Source organism: Chelmon rostratus, chromosome 5 (genome assembly GCF_017976325.1).
Source record: "Chelmon rostratus isolate fCheRos1 chromosome 5, fCheRos1.pri, whole genome shotgun sequence".
Classification (NCBI taxonomy): Eukaryota; Metazoa; Chordata; class Actinopteri; order Chaetodontiformes; family Chaetodontidae; genus Chelmon; species Chelmon rostratus.
The window spans coordinates 26,746,069-26,761,719 of NC_055662.1; the positions used below are offsets into that span (position 1 = coordinate 26,746,069).

General features: G+C 43.7%; 1 protein-coding gene across 2 annotated transcripts in view; it reads left to right on the top strand.

The window, feature by feature from the left end:
- The window catches only part of adgrv1 (adhesion G protein-coupled receptor V1), a 105,756-nt gene that overhangs the window by 33,292 nt on the left and 56,813 nt on the right, over nt 1–15,651 (top strand). The window contains exons 56-86 of one of the 2 annotated variants that reach the window (XM_041937413.1): nt 174–320; nt 460–715; nt 1,663–1,865; nt 2,481–2,657; nt 2,818–3,000; nt 3,127–3,306; nt 3,493–3,657; nt 3,786–3,906; nt 4,050–4,173; nt 4,288–4,426; nt 4,541–4,726; nt 4,873–5,108; nt 5,343–5,491; nt 5,584–5,782; nt 5,871–6,090; nt 6,186–6,425; nt 6,597–6,746; nt 6,873–7,093; nt 7,192–7,471; nt 7,640–7,783; nt 8,539–8,710; nt 8,977–9,118; nt 9,370–9,938; nt 10,046–10,309; nt 10,740–10,857; nt 10,976–11,147; nt 11,334–11,576; nt 12,882–13,289; nt 14,299–14,471; nt 14,635–14,881; nt 15,030–15,169. In XM_041937413.1, coding sequence (XP_041793347.1) covers nt 174–320; nt 460–715; nt 1,663–1,865; nt 2,481–2,657; nt 2,818–3,000; nt 3,127–3,306; nt 3,493–3,657; nt 3,786–3,906; nt 4,050–4,173; nt 4,288–4,426; nt 4,541–4,726; nt 4,873–5,108; nt 5,343–5,491; nt 5,584–5,782; nt 5,871–6,090; nt 6,186–6,425; nt 6,597–6,746; nt 6,873–7,093; nt 7,192–7,471; nt 7,640–7,783; nt 8,539–8,710; nt 8,977–9,118; nt 9,370–9,938; nt 10,046–10,309; nt 10,740–10,857; nt 10,976–11,147; nt 11,334–11,576; nt 12,882–13,289; nt 14,299–14,471; nt 14,635–14,881; nt 15,030–15,169 — 6,368 coding nt within the window. Of the gene's footprint in view, nt 1–173; nt 321–459; nt 716–1,662; nt 1,866–2,480; nt 2,658–2,817; nt 3,001–3,126; nt 3,307–3,492; nt 3,658–3,785; nt 3,907–4,049; nt 4,174–4,287; nt 4,427–4,540; nt 4,727–4,872; nt 5,109–5,342; nt 5,492–5,583; nt 5,783–5,870; nt 6,091–6,185; nt 6,426–6,596; nt 6,747–6,872; nt 7,094–7,191; nt 7,472–7,639; nt 7,784–8,538; nt 8,711–8,976; nt 9,119–9,369; nt 9,943–10,045; nt 10,310–10,739; nt 10,858–10,975; nt 11,148–11,333; nt 11,577–12,881; nt 13,290–14,298; nt 14,472–14,634; nt 14,882–15,029; nt 15,170–15,651 lie in introns of both variants that reach the window. The other variant, XM_041937415.1, reaches the window with a different exon arrangement.

Genomic DNA, 15,651 nt, shown 5'->3' on the forward strand with positions numbered 1-15,651 from the left:
TTGATATTAGACCGCTTATGCATGTGTCATTCATGTTAAGTAGCCATCAAGTTCCAGCCGTTGTGTCAAACCTGAAGTTATTTCGACCATATTAGAATAATTTCAATGTTCTTTTTTAAGCAATATGTAAACCTGTTATACATTAGAAATATATTGTCATTACCTCTCTGCAGAATTCTCTGTCTGTGGAGGTCGAGGAGTTGGAGCAACACCATCAAATTTCTCTCAGTGTGGAGAGGAAAAGAGGGACTTTTGGCAGACTGACTGTTCACTGGGCTGCCAATGGCAGTCTGCCAGACATTTACCCCACCTCAGGAGTGGTGAGGAAACCTTGCCCCCATATCATAATTAAGACACATTCCTGTATGTAGTGACAAGCTGTTTGAAAATGAAATGCTTACCTAAATAATCAACAGCAACATTATGTGGAATGAAGTTAAAATTTGTTTTATGTCATAGGTAACGTTTTCAGAGGGCCAGTCGATGGCCATCATCTCACTGACAGTGATAGCAGATGGTGTCCCAGAGCTGAGGGAGAGTGTCACTATCACCCTCATGGATGTCACCACTGTGGGGCTGCAGGACCTTCGACAGGCTGCAGTCATTGACAAGCAGCGGGCACAAGCTCTACTCACCATCCTACCAAATGGCTCTCCCTACGGGGTGATTGGATGGCATCTGGACTCCCAGTTTACACTAACACAAGAACCAGAGAGTAAGAATGAATAAATGAGTGATGATTTGTCAGTGAATGTGTGTTTTCACTGGATCACAGTGCAGACGAGTCTTATTTACTGTAATTAGTTTAGATTATTGCCAACCTGCTAACTGGACACCATCATGGATGATGGAGGAAGTTAGCATAATTATCGAATTACTTTGTATCTGAATGCTGTTGGTTTGTGTTTATAATGGTCGTCATGGCATTCCCAGGCAGCAGGGGGATGGGGTTGGGAGGAATGGGCAGGTTGTACTGGGAGTTTTACTAATGTTTGCTGTTTTTGTATCTGTTTTTGTGTTTTTATGTATGTACACTGCCTTGGTTCATCATGCCAGGGGTCGGAGGGTGGGAGTGCAGTGGGTTGATAGGGGGAGACAAAGGAAATGTCGGTGGCAAAGAAACTGTTGTGTTGCCTTGTTTACCTTGTGTCCCTTTGATGATGGTCATGATGGTGGTTCCCCTTCCATATACAAACAATAGATAATCACACAGAAAATCGTAGCTAACCTATTCAAAGATATTCAGATATCCCACAATTTTGCTTTCTCTTTGCTCCAGAAAGAGTTGTTGTAAGTGTGGCTGGTTGATTAATACCAATCATTCTTTTTGTATTTTTTTCCATGAGTTTTTTTAAGGAGCTATTACAGTAATCTCACTTTACTCAGATTTACTGTAAAGGAGATCTGCAGTGATTTCCAGGATGTGAAGTAATTTGGGATTTGTCTTAATCTCTGTGTTGGAGGCCGGCCCAAGATGTAAGAGAAGTCTGAGTAGTCGAGCAACTTACCTTAATACTGGCTATCAAATGTTATTTAACGGAACTGTAAAGGATTTTGACTGTTTCAGGTTGTTGTTGCCATCTTCCATGACAGGGAAGCTCTTGGAAATATCATTTTTATGCTTATTGTCTTATGTAACCTTCTTCTTCTCCCAACCCGCAGGGATTCCAGTCAATGTGACCCTCTCTATAGTGAGGGAGCAGGGCTCTTCAGGAGAAGTGGAAATCCATTACCAGACCCGGCCGGCCCTGTACCAACCCCCATCCAACCAAGCTGCTGCAGGACAGGACTACACCCCCAAAGATAACACCATCATCATGATGAATGGTGCCACCGTGGCCCTTGTCACCGTCACAATCCTACCAGTAAGGAGAGTGTTGTGTAATAGAGAAGTTTAATAATCTATTTTCAGTAAAAAAGAACATATTAGGAAGAGGGCTAACGTTTCGCATATACTAACACAAGAGTTCATTTTTTGTATTCTAAGTATAGCAAAAGACTGAGAGCATCCAAACTTAAACTGCATTAAAGTATCATTCAGTATCTGTAATAATAACAGATTTTCTCAGCCTCGTCCATCTTACACTTCCCACACTTACGCCATTCAGACTGCTTATGCCTTCAGGATAAGACATACATACATTAATCATCACGACTGGTGACTGTCCAAAGACTAGCCTTTAACTGCCAGGTGTAGGCCATCACTTGTGGGATAAAACCAGCACTTGTCATTCTTTTTTACCCTTGCAGACACATTTGTGAGCCTTTTCAAGCATTTCAACCTGTAATTGAACTTGTGAATTTGTGTTATTGTTGTATACAAGTTGTATGAGTCTTAAAAATACTGCTGCTTGCACATTTAACAGCAGTTGTTACCATAGAAATAAATTTAGTGACAAAGGCTAAAAGAGAGGGACCATCTGTTCAAACACATGTATGTTTTTCTATTACTTATTGTATATATATGTGTGTTTTCTTAGGATGATATCCCAGAGCTGGCAGAGAGTTTTCTGGTAAATATTACCAGTGTGGAGCTAGTTAGTGGGTCTGTGGGAGCAGGGCAGCCCAGTGTGAAGAGGCCTGGTATGGAAGTGGCAGAGGTCACCATCCAGGAGAACGATGACCCTCGAGGGATTCTGCAGTTCAATGTTTCTGAGGTGAGCATCTCTGGGACTACGACTTGGACATGAACATCGTAGAGATGTTTATGGTGACTTCTCATCTGATGAAGATCAGGGACTAAAAGTAACAAATAGATAATTATTTACCAATAATTTTCAACCCTAATCAAACATAATTTCTAAATATGTTGTCCAGGATTTCACTGGAATCATGCTGGCGTACGAGATACCACCACCAGACAATGTCCTCTATCTGTCAGTGGTGCGACTCGCTGGTGCAACTGGAAGACTGGTCATCTACTGGGAGGCCGAGCCAGTCACTGCTGATCTTAATGATTTCAGCCCCACATCTGGGAACATCACCTTTCAAGATGGGCAGGTAAATAGATAGTCCTTATTTAAATTGAACCCTGAAATATCACATTAAGCCATGATGTAAAACTTTCCACATAATTGCATCCTCGGTACCGGGTGTTAGCTTGTGTTTCGTCTCCTTTGTTTTTAGAGAGAAGCCACAATTGCTGTCACCATCTTGGATGACGAACGGGTGGAGACTTCAGAGACCTTCAGAGTGAATTTACTGCGTGTGATTGGTGGAGCTCGACTGGGAGAAGTGACCTCTGTAACTGTCAGCATTCCACCCAACGACTCACCTCTCGGACGATTTGGCTTTCAGGAACTGGAGGTGAGTCCAAACTACTTATACTTGAGGCCACTTTGTCCATGAACACATTTGTGGTCCAAGGACTTATCCAAACTTACTGTACTTTGATACCTCCTCATTCATCAACGCATAAACACCATCTTAAATCCTTCTATTATCACAGTGATCCTCAGCTTACCTAAACCTACCTGTTCTATCCTGTCTAAGGTTACTGTCAGCGAGCCAGAGTTTGTGGACGATCCTGCTGCAGTGGCGTCACTAGCAGTTCTGCGTAGTGCAGGAGGTGAGGGGGCAGTGACGCTGGGGTGGCAGCTGGAAGACCAGGCTCTAGATGACCTCTCACCTTTAAATGGAACTCTTGTCTTCACTGAGGTACAGTATGAAAGGGGTGGTGCCACTGTCCCACTGCATATATCGAGCAGGACTCGCTCCTTTATCTTTATGTACTGTACGGTATATTGCTTCTTCATGTAGTCTTCTACACTTTTCGTACTTCCCAGACTGAGTCTATGAAGACATTTGTGATTAGAGCCCTCGCTGACACTGTACTTGAAGGAGATGAGCATTTCACCATCCGACTGTTTCCTGCTGAGAGTGGTGCTGTCATCGACCCCTTAAATGGTCGGTATTTATTAGAGAAATGTCACACCACCAGTGAACCATTGATTAAATTGTGATTTGTGAAAATATGCAGTATTTTCAGGATTGTAATATAATCATATCATGCTTCTTTTACTTCCCTCATCCGTCATGTACTCCTCCAGGCATGGCCACCATCACTATAAGGGCAGACAAGGCTGCCCTGGGGATTATTGGAATAGTAGAGTCCTCCAGGAACATCCTCATTGGAGAACCTCAGGGAGACTACAATGGTAGTACCACGGTCAGGTGAGATAAATATCAAACTGCATCACTGGGAAGAGTTTTAAAATTCACCACCTCTGTTTATTAATCAAGAATGTAACATGAAAATCATTGTGTATATTTGTGTGTGTCCCCCAGCCTTGTGCGAGGGCCAGGTGTGTTTGGAGAGGTCCAGGTGTACTGGAATATCACTCCACCTGTGGTTTCTGAGTTTGAAGCGATCTCTGGCACTGTGACCATGAGGGACAAACAGTCAGTTGCCACCATTATTCTGAAGGTACTTAGTAATATAGATTACATAATAAACATGTGCAGACCAAAATGCATCAGAATAGTGCGTCTCTGTGTGCTTTCCATAAAAATATCCTTGTCATGTCCATCATGACGCCAGGCCCTTGATGATGAATTCCCAGAAGAGCGCCGTGAGTACCAACTTACACTGACCTCTGCCACCTCTGGACTGGAAATTAGTCCCACTGCCAAACATGCCAAGATCATTATGGCAGCCAGCGACAACCCTTATGGCCTGTTCTCCTTCACCCAACACCAGATCATGGCAAACGAAGAGCAGGGAATGGTGAGGTCAACAAAATGTGACAAATATAGATCTGCTATGATATATGGTGTCCTCATTAACAAACGAGGCTGTGTATACAGAGTCATCTGATGTAGTGTAGTTACAAACCTAATCCACAGCTATTTGATTTTCTCCCTTTACCGCAGGTGAATGTGACAGTTAATCGCTCCTTAGGCAGTGTGGGCAGTGTGTGGGTGACCTACCAGACCTCAGGCAACACAGCAGTCAGTGGAGTGGACTTCGCTCCAGCTTCAGGACGGCTTCTCTTTACCCCAGGCCAGACCTCACAACAAGTTTCGCTGTATATCCAGGATGACAGTCTTCCAGAGGGGCCTGAGATGTTCTTCCTCAACATCACTGAAGTGGAGCTCGTCAATGTCAGGTAAAGTAATTGATAAGGTGGAGCAGATTAATAACTTTTTAGATAGAATGTTAAATAAAATAATAATAGCTGAATAATAGCTTGTAATAGGGTGCTGCAAATGAGGCTGGAGGGTTGTAGTCATTCATAATGTAAGCAGTGCAGAGCCTTAATTTAGTCAAAATACTTGTTGATGTGACTGTCAGAGATTTCTTGTCAGTGACTATTCATTCTGTGTCGCCCTCTGGTGGTCAGTGCTGTGGACTACACAGTGAGGGAGTCAGGTCTCCAGCAGGACCAGCCTCCAGCTGTAGGCAACAACTCTTCTCTTGTTGTGGTCATACTAAAGAATGACAACGCCGAGGGTATCCTGGAGTTCAGGCAGGACTTTGTCGACATCACAGGTGAGAGTCAAAACAAAGGCAATTTAGAGCTGCTTAAAAGATTATTTGTTATATATAAAATTGATGTTTTCTCCTGGGTGTCTTTCTTTCAGTTGAGGAGGATGTGGGCTCTGTGTCGATCCCAGTGGTGAGGAGGGTGGGCTCACATGGACCCATCTCAGCTCAGTTCATTTCTAGGGGCCTGAGCGCGACCCCTGACCTCGACTACATCCTGAGCAATGCCTCAGTGGTGTTTGTCCATGGCCAGAATACCAGCTACATCAATGTCACAATAATAGATGACCTGGACAGGTGGGAGCAGAAATTAAAAATAATTCAAGATTATAATGAGTGAAGATATTGTTTAATTCCAGTTTGACACTGAAATTATCTCCCCCAGCGAATACGCAGAGATATTTGAGGTCCTGCTGGTTGGAGCTACAGGAGGAGCGGTTCTAGGCTCTCAACGTGTTGCCAGGGTAACCATCGCCAAAAGTGACTCTCCAAGTGGGATGGTCCGTTTCCTCAACGAGAGCCTAATCACTGTGGTCAACCCAAACTCCACTCTGAAACTCAGTCTTGTTTTGGAGAGAGCAGGGGGCCTAGTGGGAAATGCAACGGTACGAGGAACAACACCTTCTGCCAGAAAAGCAAAGATCTCTCAGCTTCTCTTCGGTGACATTAACTGATTCGAACTGGTTTTATCTTTTGACAGGTTGTTTGGATCATTCGTGGCCCCAACAGCAGAGAAGTCCTTCCTCCATTCAATACAGACATTAGAGAGCCTGTGAACGGGTCCTTCTTCTTCGGGGATGGAGAGGAAGGTACACGCTCCATAGAGCTGCGGATTCTCCCCCATGGGGAGGTGGAGGTGGAGGAGACATTTGTTGTAGAGCTCAGCATTCTGTCTGGAGATTTGGATGTTGATCCTCAGGCTGGCTCCATAACGCTAAAGGTACTTCATTGTATCATGCGTGCATTGTTGATTTCACCATCATGAATTGGTAAAGATTGCTGAACAAGGGTTTGTTCTCCAAAGCTCTTTTTGCTGAAGAAAATCTATTAGGATGCAGGCCTCAGCACCTTACTCAAACTTACTCTCTCCTTATGTTATTTTGTCTCACAGATAGAGAAATTTGGTGACCCAAATGGTATAGTCCAGTTTACTGAGGATGCTCTTCAAGAACGTGTCTACAATGAATCCACAGAAGCAGAGGGGCCGTTCAACATTTCCCTGTCGATCACACGCAGAGAGGGTGTCATGGGTAACATCACGGTAAGATTGCACCAATATGCATTACTTATCAATCATATCCTGTATCAGTGCTTAAAGTAGCTGAGTTTAGTTCTTTGTGGCCACTTTGAACACGCAAATACAACCAGACTTTCTCTCACATCTAAGGTGCACTGGCAGATACAGAGTGACTCAGATACAGCAGGTGACTTCCTAGCTCTGGCTGGCTCAGTGACGATCCTGGAAGGCCAAAGGGAGGCTGAAATTGTCCTTAGCCTGATGCCCGATACAGTGCCAGAGCTGGAGGAGCTCTACACTGTCCAGCTCACAGCAGTGGAGGGTGGTGCTACACTGGATGCCAACCCCAGCTTCATCAGAACACGCATCAGGTTTCTTTTGATGGCTCAGTTAAGCTCAATAACATATACTGACTGAAAAAGTTTAAGATTGAATTCATTTGACATGAATCTTCCTCTCTTAACCTCAGGGTGCGTGCTAATGATGAACCCCACGGTATCTTTTCCCTGAGCCCCGAGCAGCAGTCTATAGTGGTAGTGGGGTCAGGATCTGAGGTCACCAGAGCTCTGATTATGAATGTGACCCGGCTGGCTGGGCTGTTTGGCAACGCTAGTGTGGGCTATAGGATCAGTGGAGGGATAGATGAAGTGATGGACATCGAGGAGATACTGGGAGGACAAGCTGCAGGAAGGCTGTTCGTGAGAGAAGGACAGACGTTCAGTACTATTACTGTACCCATCAGCAGCCAGGTAAGGATGAGCATGCTTCTTCAGAGGTGGGAGGCTGATTATTCAGGAAAGTAAGACTTAAAAATCTGTGAATGATTAAAGAAAAACCTTTTTAAAAAGACATGCTTTCTATATTAGAAAACTTTTACCATATAAAACTTGTTTATTATCCTTCTTTTCTCTCTGTAGGTGTTTTTGGCAGTGGGTGAGAGCTTTACAGCAGAGCTGACTGATGTTAGACTAGTCAGTCCTATTCTCGGCTCTCCGCCTCGCCTCCTTCATGAGGCCACTGTTGCTACAGTGACTGTGCCAGAAGAAGCCGCCAGCTCAGATGTGAGTTGTGGTTGTGGGTTTTTTGTTTGTTGATGTGTGATTTATCTGTGGAAATTATTTTTGTAACTGCCCCCTCTGCAGGCCACTAAGGATACCGATCAGTGCTTTTATCTTTGGTTGGGCCTCAGTGCCTTGATTAAGGACATTTCACGGGGTGTATGTGTCTTTGTGATAAACTCAGTGAAACTTTGCATTTTTTTGTTTTGGAAGAATTCCTTTCGTTGAATATCAGCTTCCCTCATGAACAACGTGGATATAAATTTATGAACATGATGCATCTGTTTACACTGGCACTGACAGAAACTGGACCATTACACTTTATTCAATTATGTCTCAGCCACCAGAAAACAAACTTGGTCTTACTGCACCGTATTGCTGTGATATCTCTCTCCACAGACGTTAATATAATTTAAAACTTACATAAAACCTTCATAAGTGAGTTAGTGCTGAGTCCTTGACTGCTCTGTGAACACTCAAACCAATCGAAAGGTCCATACAACACACGAGGGCTAACACATTTAGCTGCTAACAATGAAATTTACACAACAGACATTGTGTACACACTACAAAAAGACACTTCGTAACAAATTACTGTCTTCGTGCAGAGTATTTTAATATATTTGTTTAATACAAGCTCAGTCCTAAAAAGTACAACAGAGTCATTAGAACAATGCATTTATTTTGTTTTTTGTTTTAATGATAAAGGAGGGATCAAGACAGCAACATTATCAACTGCCTTCTCTCCTGTTGCGCAGGTTGGCTTTGCCTCCCTCGCTCTGCAGGTTTCAAGTATAGAAACGGGGACATGTGAAGCTAAAGTGACGCGAACAGGGCTGTTTGGGGACATCACGGTGCAGTGGAAGGCTGGGTATCCTTCAGGACAGGCTCCACCTGGGCTCAGACTGGGAGCTGTCACCCCAAGCTCAGGTAGAACACCCAGAGAGGGAATGATCTCTGTAGCAGTGCAGACTCATACATTATCGTAACTACTTGCATTATTTATCTCAAATTATTTTAGGTAAAGGTAAAGTCATGAGGATTAATGATACATTATTATAAATCCTCAAAATATCCTCAAAGAATATACTTGTAGACCAAACGCATCTAATCTGGCGTTCAATCTCATACCAAACACCGACATAGACTAATGACAGCTTTGACTTATGCTAACGTGCTCCTTTCTTCACATTCAGGCTCTCTGACCCTGGCCCATGCAGAGAGGACTAAAGCCATATCACTCACAGCCGTTGCTGATGCATCTGAGCCGGCTTCCTATGCTATACACCTCAGTGCTGCCACCTCCAGCACCTCTGCAGCCAGTACTGTCAAGCTCAGGTAATGGTTTCACAGTGGTCTGGAGTTGTGTTTGAGTACATACATGTTAACTCGGCCAATTGCTGCATATTACAGTAAGTATGTTGAGAGGAAGAGCATAAAGATGCTTCTTCCACTTGAATAACAACTTCCTCCCATTTTTAGTATGTGCTGCTTCTTCAGTGATTTCCTTTGCCAGCATCCTAGGAGACAATTCCCTAATGTTGTTCATTTAAATCATCAATGCAGTTTACATTTTTGTCCCTGCACAGGTCAGGATTTACTGTTGCAGAAGTGGAGCCGTTGGGAATCTACCAGTTTTCCCCTGATTCCCGCCAGCTGGTCATTGCAGAGGAAATCCAGACTATCACACTTTATGTTCAGAGACTCTACGGTTCACGTAGCAACAGGACCCGCCTGTCCTATACAACAGTAGCAGGCAGCGCAGCAGCAGGAGAGGACTTTATTGCAGTGCCAGATGGCCGTTTGGTCTTTGACTCACCTCGCCAAACCAACACTTCCTTCCGCCTTTCAATACTTGACGACTCCATTTCAGAGGCTGATGAGCACTTTCACGTCAACCTTACAGATGTTCAAGTCCTCAGTCCAGATTTAGCTTGGGCAGATGCCTCTCCTCGCCTCAACCCTCAGCACAGTGTGGCCACGGTCACCATCCTGGCTAGTGATGTGACCGGAGGAGTGCTGAGCATTGGACCTGAACTAGTGCAGATACCTGAGGACAGGGATGAGGACACCCAGCAGGAGCGGAGGGTGGTTCTTCGGGTGCGCAGGTCCGACAGCGTGTCTGGAGCTGTGAGGGTTCGGGTCCGAGCATATGGAGGTGTGTGTTTGTTCTGCTTTATTGCACAGTTGCAATATATTATATTGTAACTTGCTGTTGTGTTTACAGTTTTGCTTTAAATTGTGTTGCTGTGCATTTGTATCCAGATGGAAGTACAACACCTCTTCCCTTCACTCTGGAACCTGTTGAGACCCTCGCAAAGGAAGAACAGGATTTCCGCTTGGAGTCCGCTATAGTGTCGTTTCAGGCTGGTCAGAATGAGACAGAGGTTGTCCTCCTCATCCTGGATGACTCAGAGCCAGAGGGACAGGAAGTATTCTTCATTTACCTCAGTGATCCAGAGGGAGGAGCGCAGATCACAGACAGCCCATACCACGGCTTTGGAGCTTTTGCCAAGATCACTATCCTTGGTAAAATAATAAAAAAATAGATGTTTGTTTGAGGCAGCTGTTTAGCTCGCAGTTTCTACCAGCAATTAAAAATCATGCAACACATTTATGTGTTGGTATGTATTCTGGACTCTGTCTTCTTCTTCTGTTTATAGTTTAACCCCAAGTGCATCGTTTAGGTCTAATCAAATGGACCCGCAAACATGTGTATGTTATCTCAATGAGTAATTCAGCGTTCTTCTCCGGTTTCACCAGTGCTATCTGACTTGCATTATGTCACTGCTACATTAGTCTCCAGCTGCTCTTCTGGGCCTCAGTTCTCACATAATCACTGCAGTGGGCAGATTATTTGATTATTCTGCATCTGTGATGGATTACAAAAATAAACCAGTGAGGTTGTGAGGAACTAATTTGCATTTGTTCTCTTTATCTTTGTCTCTGTCCATACCAGGGAGTGACTTCCATAACGGTATTGTGGGGTTTAGTCTTAATTCTCTGGTTGGCCAAGTTCTTGACGAGGATTCAGAGAACAGAACTGCCCTCCTCTATCTGCAGAGACAGGAAAACAGGTAACAAAACAAGTTTTTGGTTAGAAATTAAGGTTATTAACAAATCCTCGCCTGGAATTTGTTTCATATTTGAATGCATTTAAGAAGTTGTATTGTTTATCACTCTTTCTTTGTTTAGAGCCTTTGAGGATTTGCAGGTCTTCTGGAGAGTTACCTTCAGCAAGGACACTCTAACTCTTATCAGTGATGGAGTCAACCTGACCAGACAGCTGGTGCAGACCTCAGGAACTGCGCTGTGTAGGAGAGGAGAGATAATCTGTGCTCTCACTGTGGAGGTCCAGGATGATGAGGTGAGAGAGAGGCAGAGGCCCCTGGTGAAAGCGCTGCTACAGCATGTGGATATCTTGCTGACCTTGAATCCTGCAGCATAAGGATAGCTTACAAATGTGGTGGAATAATAATTTTCTTTATCTGTGTATTCATAAGAAATTTTCTGGTGCATGAAATAGAACAATCACTCACATGTGTTGCCATAGGAACCAGAGCACCAGGGGTGGTTCTTGGTGGAGATTTATCAGGTGGGTGCTGGAGCGACCATTAATGAGACCACCCGGTTTGCCAACATCACCTTGGCGGAGAGCGACGATCCACAAGGCCTCGTGTACTTTGCTGTTGGCCACAGACTGCCCATCGCCACCCTGACGACCACAAGGCTCAGTCTCCAAGTGTACAGACGAGCAAGCACAGCTTCAGTCATGTCTGTACAGTATCGCACACTGGTAGGTTTTAACAGATGTATAGCAATTAAGCACATGTGTGCTTAATTACAATGTACAAGTGTACATTATACATGGCACGCATGCATACATGTAAATATAATTAAAATCTGCACAAATGCACACAAACGTGCACAGTGTAAATGTTTGACATAGTATTTATTTTTTTGGAAGCACTTTTTGTTCTTTCAGCTTTGCCTTGAGGTGTCATTCTGTGTTGAGGCTTGAGGCTAATATTATTCATACATTAATATTATTTTTATCTGTTTGTGTCTGACCAGGTATCATTTACTTGATTTACAGCAGACACAAATCTATGGTATCCTGACCTAATTTGTCTCTTGCATACTGTTGTTATTCAGTTAGAAAGACTTCACTACTAACTGTGCACCAATACTACGATGCACTGCACAATGTTTTCCTTATGAAACAGTGTTGTAAAATTACTCTAAAATCATGATGAGTGACTTTTTAGCATACTTATTGAGAGCACTTTATAGTAAAATTGAGTCACAGTTAAATTTTCTATGAGATATATAGTATCGTAATGCAAAAATGTAGGATAAGATACACACTAAAACTATCAACTTTGCTCCTGATATAGGTATGAAATAGAGGGCATGGACTAAATTGAATTTAGTAGTTATTTTTCTTTCCCTTGAAGATTTCAGTCTGCCTTTCACCTGTTACTGATACTGTTTATTATTAATAATTGTCATGGTTTATTGATTCTGATGATGAGCAGTGTTTCCTCCTCTCCTCGCCTCTTTAATCTCATTGCCATCCTCCTTTTCTCTGAGGCATCATTATTAGAGGTATCTTGGCTACTTGTTGTTCAGGGGAATAAAGTATTCACTGGCGCTCTCACTTTTTGATATTGGAGATCAAAGTAAAAGAGTGTCTAGTGCACTCAACAAATACCTCACTGAGACACATGACCAGGTCATCTGCTTTCATCTCTCAGAAGCAAAGCATGTTGTGAGACAAAAGGATTGCTGCATAATGAAAGCCCAGTCCTCATTTGGTTTACATTATGCTTCCACAGCAGTGTCAACTTCCCTCATCAACATGTGCTGCTATTGGAATGCAGACCATGTGAGCGCTGTTTAGCAAATGAGAAGTCTGCTTTCAGTGGTCAAGAGCAGTCGGCTTGAATCTTGAATGATTTAATGATTTAATTTGATTGGTTGAGTGTCCTTGTCACTTCGTCTTTGTTTTTACATTTCTGTTACATGTAGGTTTATTTTGAAAGGCAATGCTGGTTAGCGTGACTTAATCCAACACAAAACATTTCTGTTTTTCCTGTAGGAGCTTTCCAGAGATGAGGTCGTGGGTCCCGCTATAATCCGGCCTGCTAAAGCAGGGATGGACTTTCCTAAACAGGAGGGTAGGCTAACCTTTCATGTGGGCCACCATAACACATCTTTGGACATTTACCTCACCCCCGACCTCGCCTCGTCATTGCCCACACCGAAGCGCTTCCAGGTGGAGCTCTACAACCCTACAGGGGGAGCCAGAGTGCACCCTCAGTTTGGGGTAGCTAATGTGACTGTCGTCTCGAATGCTGCAAGTGAAGCTGTGTGGGTCTTACTGGACCAACTGCATCAGCCTCTTGACTCAGCTAAGCTGAACCAGGTGCTGCAAGGACTGATCAATAAAGTCACTACAGCTCTTACTCGTGAGCAGATGGCCGCCGTGCTCGAAGCTCTGGGAAAGGTAAGAATGTGTGAGACTGAATACAAAAAGCATTTCCTGTAAACTCATATCAGAACCATGTTTTAAGGCCATTTTTTCATTTTCATTGAGAATGAACGAGCAGAGAGAACACTATGATATGATACGAAATCTAGCTGTTCTATCTGCCCCCTCACAATATCAGTGTTATCATATGAACCCAGATACCATCTATCATTATTAAAAAATGTTAAAACTTTAGTAATCTAACTAATTTTCTCCAAAATGTCATCACATTGTCCATATCAGCATATTTGCTTATGAATATATTTGATTTTATCAGTCTTTCCCAGCTCTTGGTGCAAATAGCAGGTTACTGATTTGGAGAAATTATTGCATAATGAGTCACTAATGAGGGAAACACTTGCTTCTGCATGATTTGCTTTTTTCAAACCCTAAAGCTTGTGAGTCAGTGTAGTATGTGTCAGACAGCTCTACGCTAAAGGGCATACATCAGCTTCACTTCCCTACTCTGACAGATCTGAGGACCAGTTTGTCATCTGAAAAGGTCTCAGTTGTCACTGTTCGAGCGCTGCTATCACTGCACTGCTCTGATGTTAGAGTCTACATGCAGTATTGCACTTGCTCAGCCTCCAGACAAGCGGAGACACCTCTGTAATTTAATATGACGGAGTGTGCGGGGGACGGAACAGAGAGCAGAGACGGCAGAAATGAGTTACACAGCATGAGGATACGTGGGAGCACAAAGAGAGAAGGGAAGGAGACAGTTTAGAAAAAGAGGCATTAATTCAGTATAAAAGCTGCATAACACTGAGGCCTAAACCAAAGAAAGTGACAGAGCCAGAAGAGGTGGAGAAGATAAATACTGCACTGAAATTCAGATCACACACACACACACAGTATATCAGGGGCATAAACTTGCAAACAGTACAACTCTGAACTGTTTCTCAGTGCATTTTCGCTTGACTGCAAATACTGAAAAAAATGTCTGTATCTACTTCTCTGTTTGTCCCTGTTTCCCCTGAGCCAGGTGCTTGCAGAGGCAGAGAGGACGCCTTTACAGGAAAGTAGCCGCAATTTGACCTATGACCTGCTGTGTGCCTTGGCCAATCCCAGCAGAGTGGACACCAGAGGCCTCAGCCACCTTGCTGGGGTGGTCGAGCGATTTGCGTTCTCCCTGCTGGCGCACAGTCAGTGTGAGATGTGAGTGTCCATCAGCAAAAAGAGTGAAAAGAGGGATGTGGATGTCCCTCTTTAGAATTCCAAGCTGTTCAAGATGTTGGACTTTACAGAGAAACACTACATGTTCCATCAAAACCACAAGGATTTGCTATTACAAATGTTTTTCTTTGTGTGATTTTTCTAGAAGGGGCACCATCCTGGAAACATGTCCGTATATGACCATCTCTGCCTTCCAGTGGTACCCCACACAGATCAATGGACACAAATTCAGGGGCCGTAATGCAGACTTCTTCCAGCTCCCAGATACTCTGCTGGCAGTACCAGCAGTCTCGACCGCAGACTGTGGCAACCTCAGCCGGATTCAGCTGACTGAGTTTAGAACCGAACACTGGTTTCTCATCAATGATACAACCACTGCTCTCAATGGGAAGGTAGGGAGACACTGAGATGATTACGCTTCACATTTGTCTCGGAAAATGTGTTTTAATCAAAAACAGCAGGTGGCAGTATTACTCCAGTATAATCAGCCATTAATTTTTTAGTTCAACAGTTGAACCCTCTTCTTTTGTTTATATCTAGGTATTCTCAGCCAGCCTCCAGGACAGAGGGTCACGACCCCTAGAGGATGGCAACGAGGTGGTGTATCGTATTCACACCCCTGGTCAGCAAGTTAAACCAGGCCGGTCTCTGTGCCTTCTCTGGAACCAGACCACTGCAAGGTAATCCACCACAGATGCAGATTCAGGTGCACGCTCAGCCATACTAAATAAACTGTAAACAAGACACACAAAATGCTTCTGTTCTCGGTAATATGACCATGAATTACTTCAGTGTTGCATGGTTATATCAGTGGCTTAAGTTCTTTATTCTAGTTTATGCCTATTGAAATTTTTTTCCTTTAACAAATTGTTATTTATCTCAAATAAGTAGCCTCTCCCTGATACTGCACAAATAACTTCATATTGTTTGCTAAGTGACAGGCTAAAGCCTCCCAGTAAGGCCTCCCTGTGGCTATGGGGGAAGTCGCATGTTTCTGTTCCATATCTGCACATTCAGTCCACTCCACTCTGAATCTTCCCACTCAGAGTTGGTTTGTTGAGGACATTCCTGGGGCGTGGAATGAGACTTGGCTGGAACACACTGTTACAAGTCAAGAATTGGCAGGTTTGGTTTGGCCAGAGCTGCAGGACGATGACGGCAA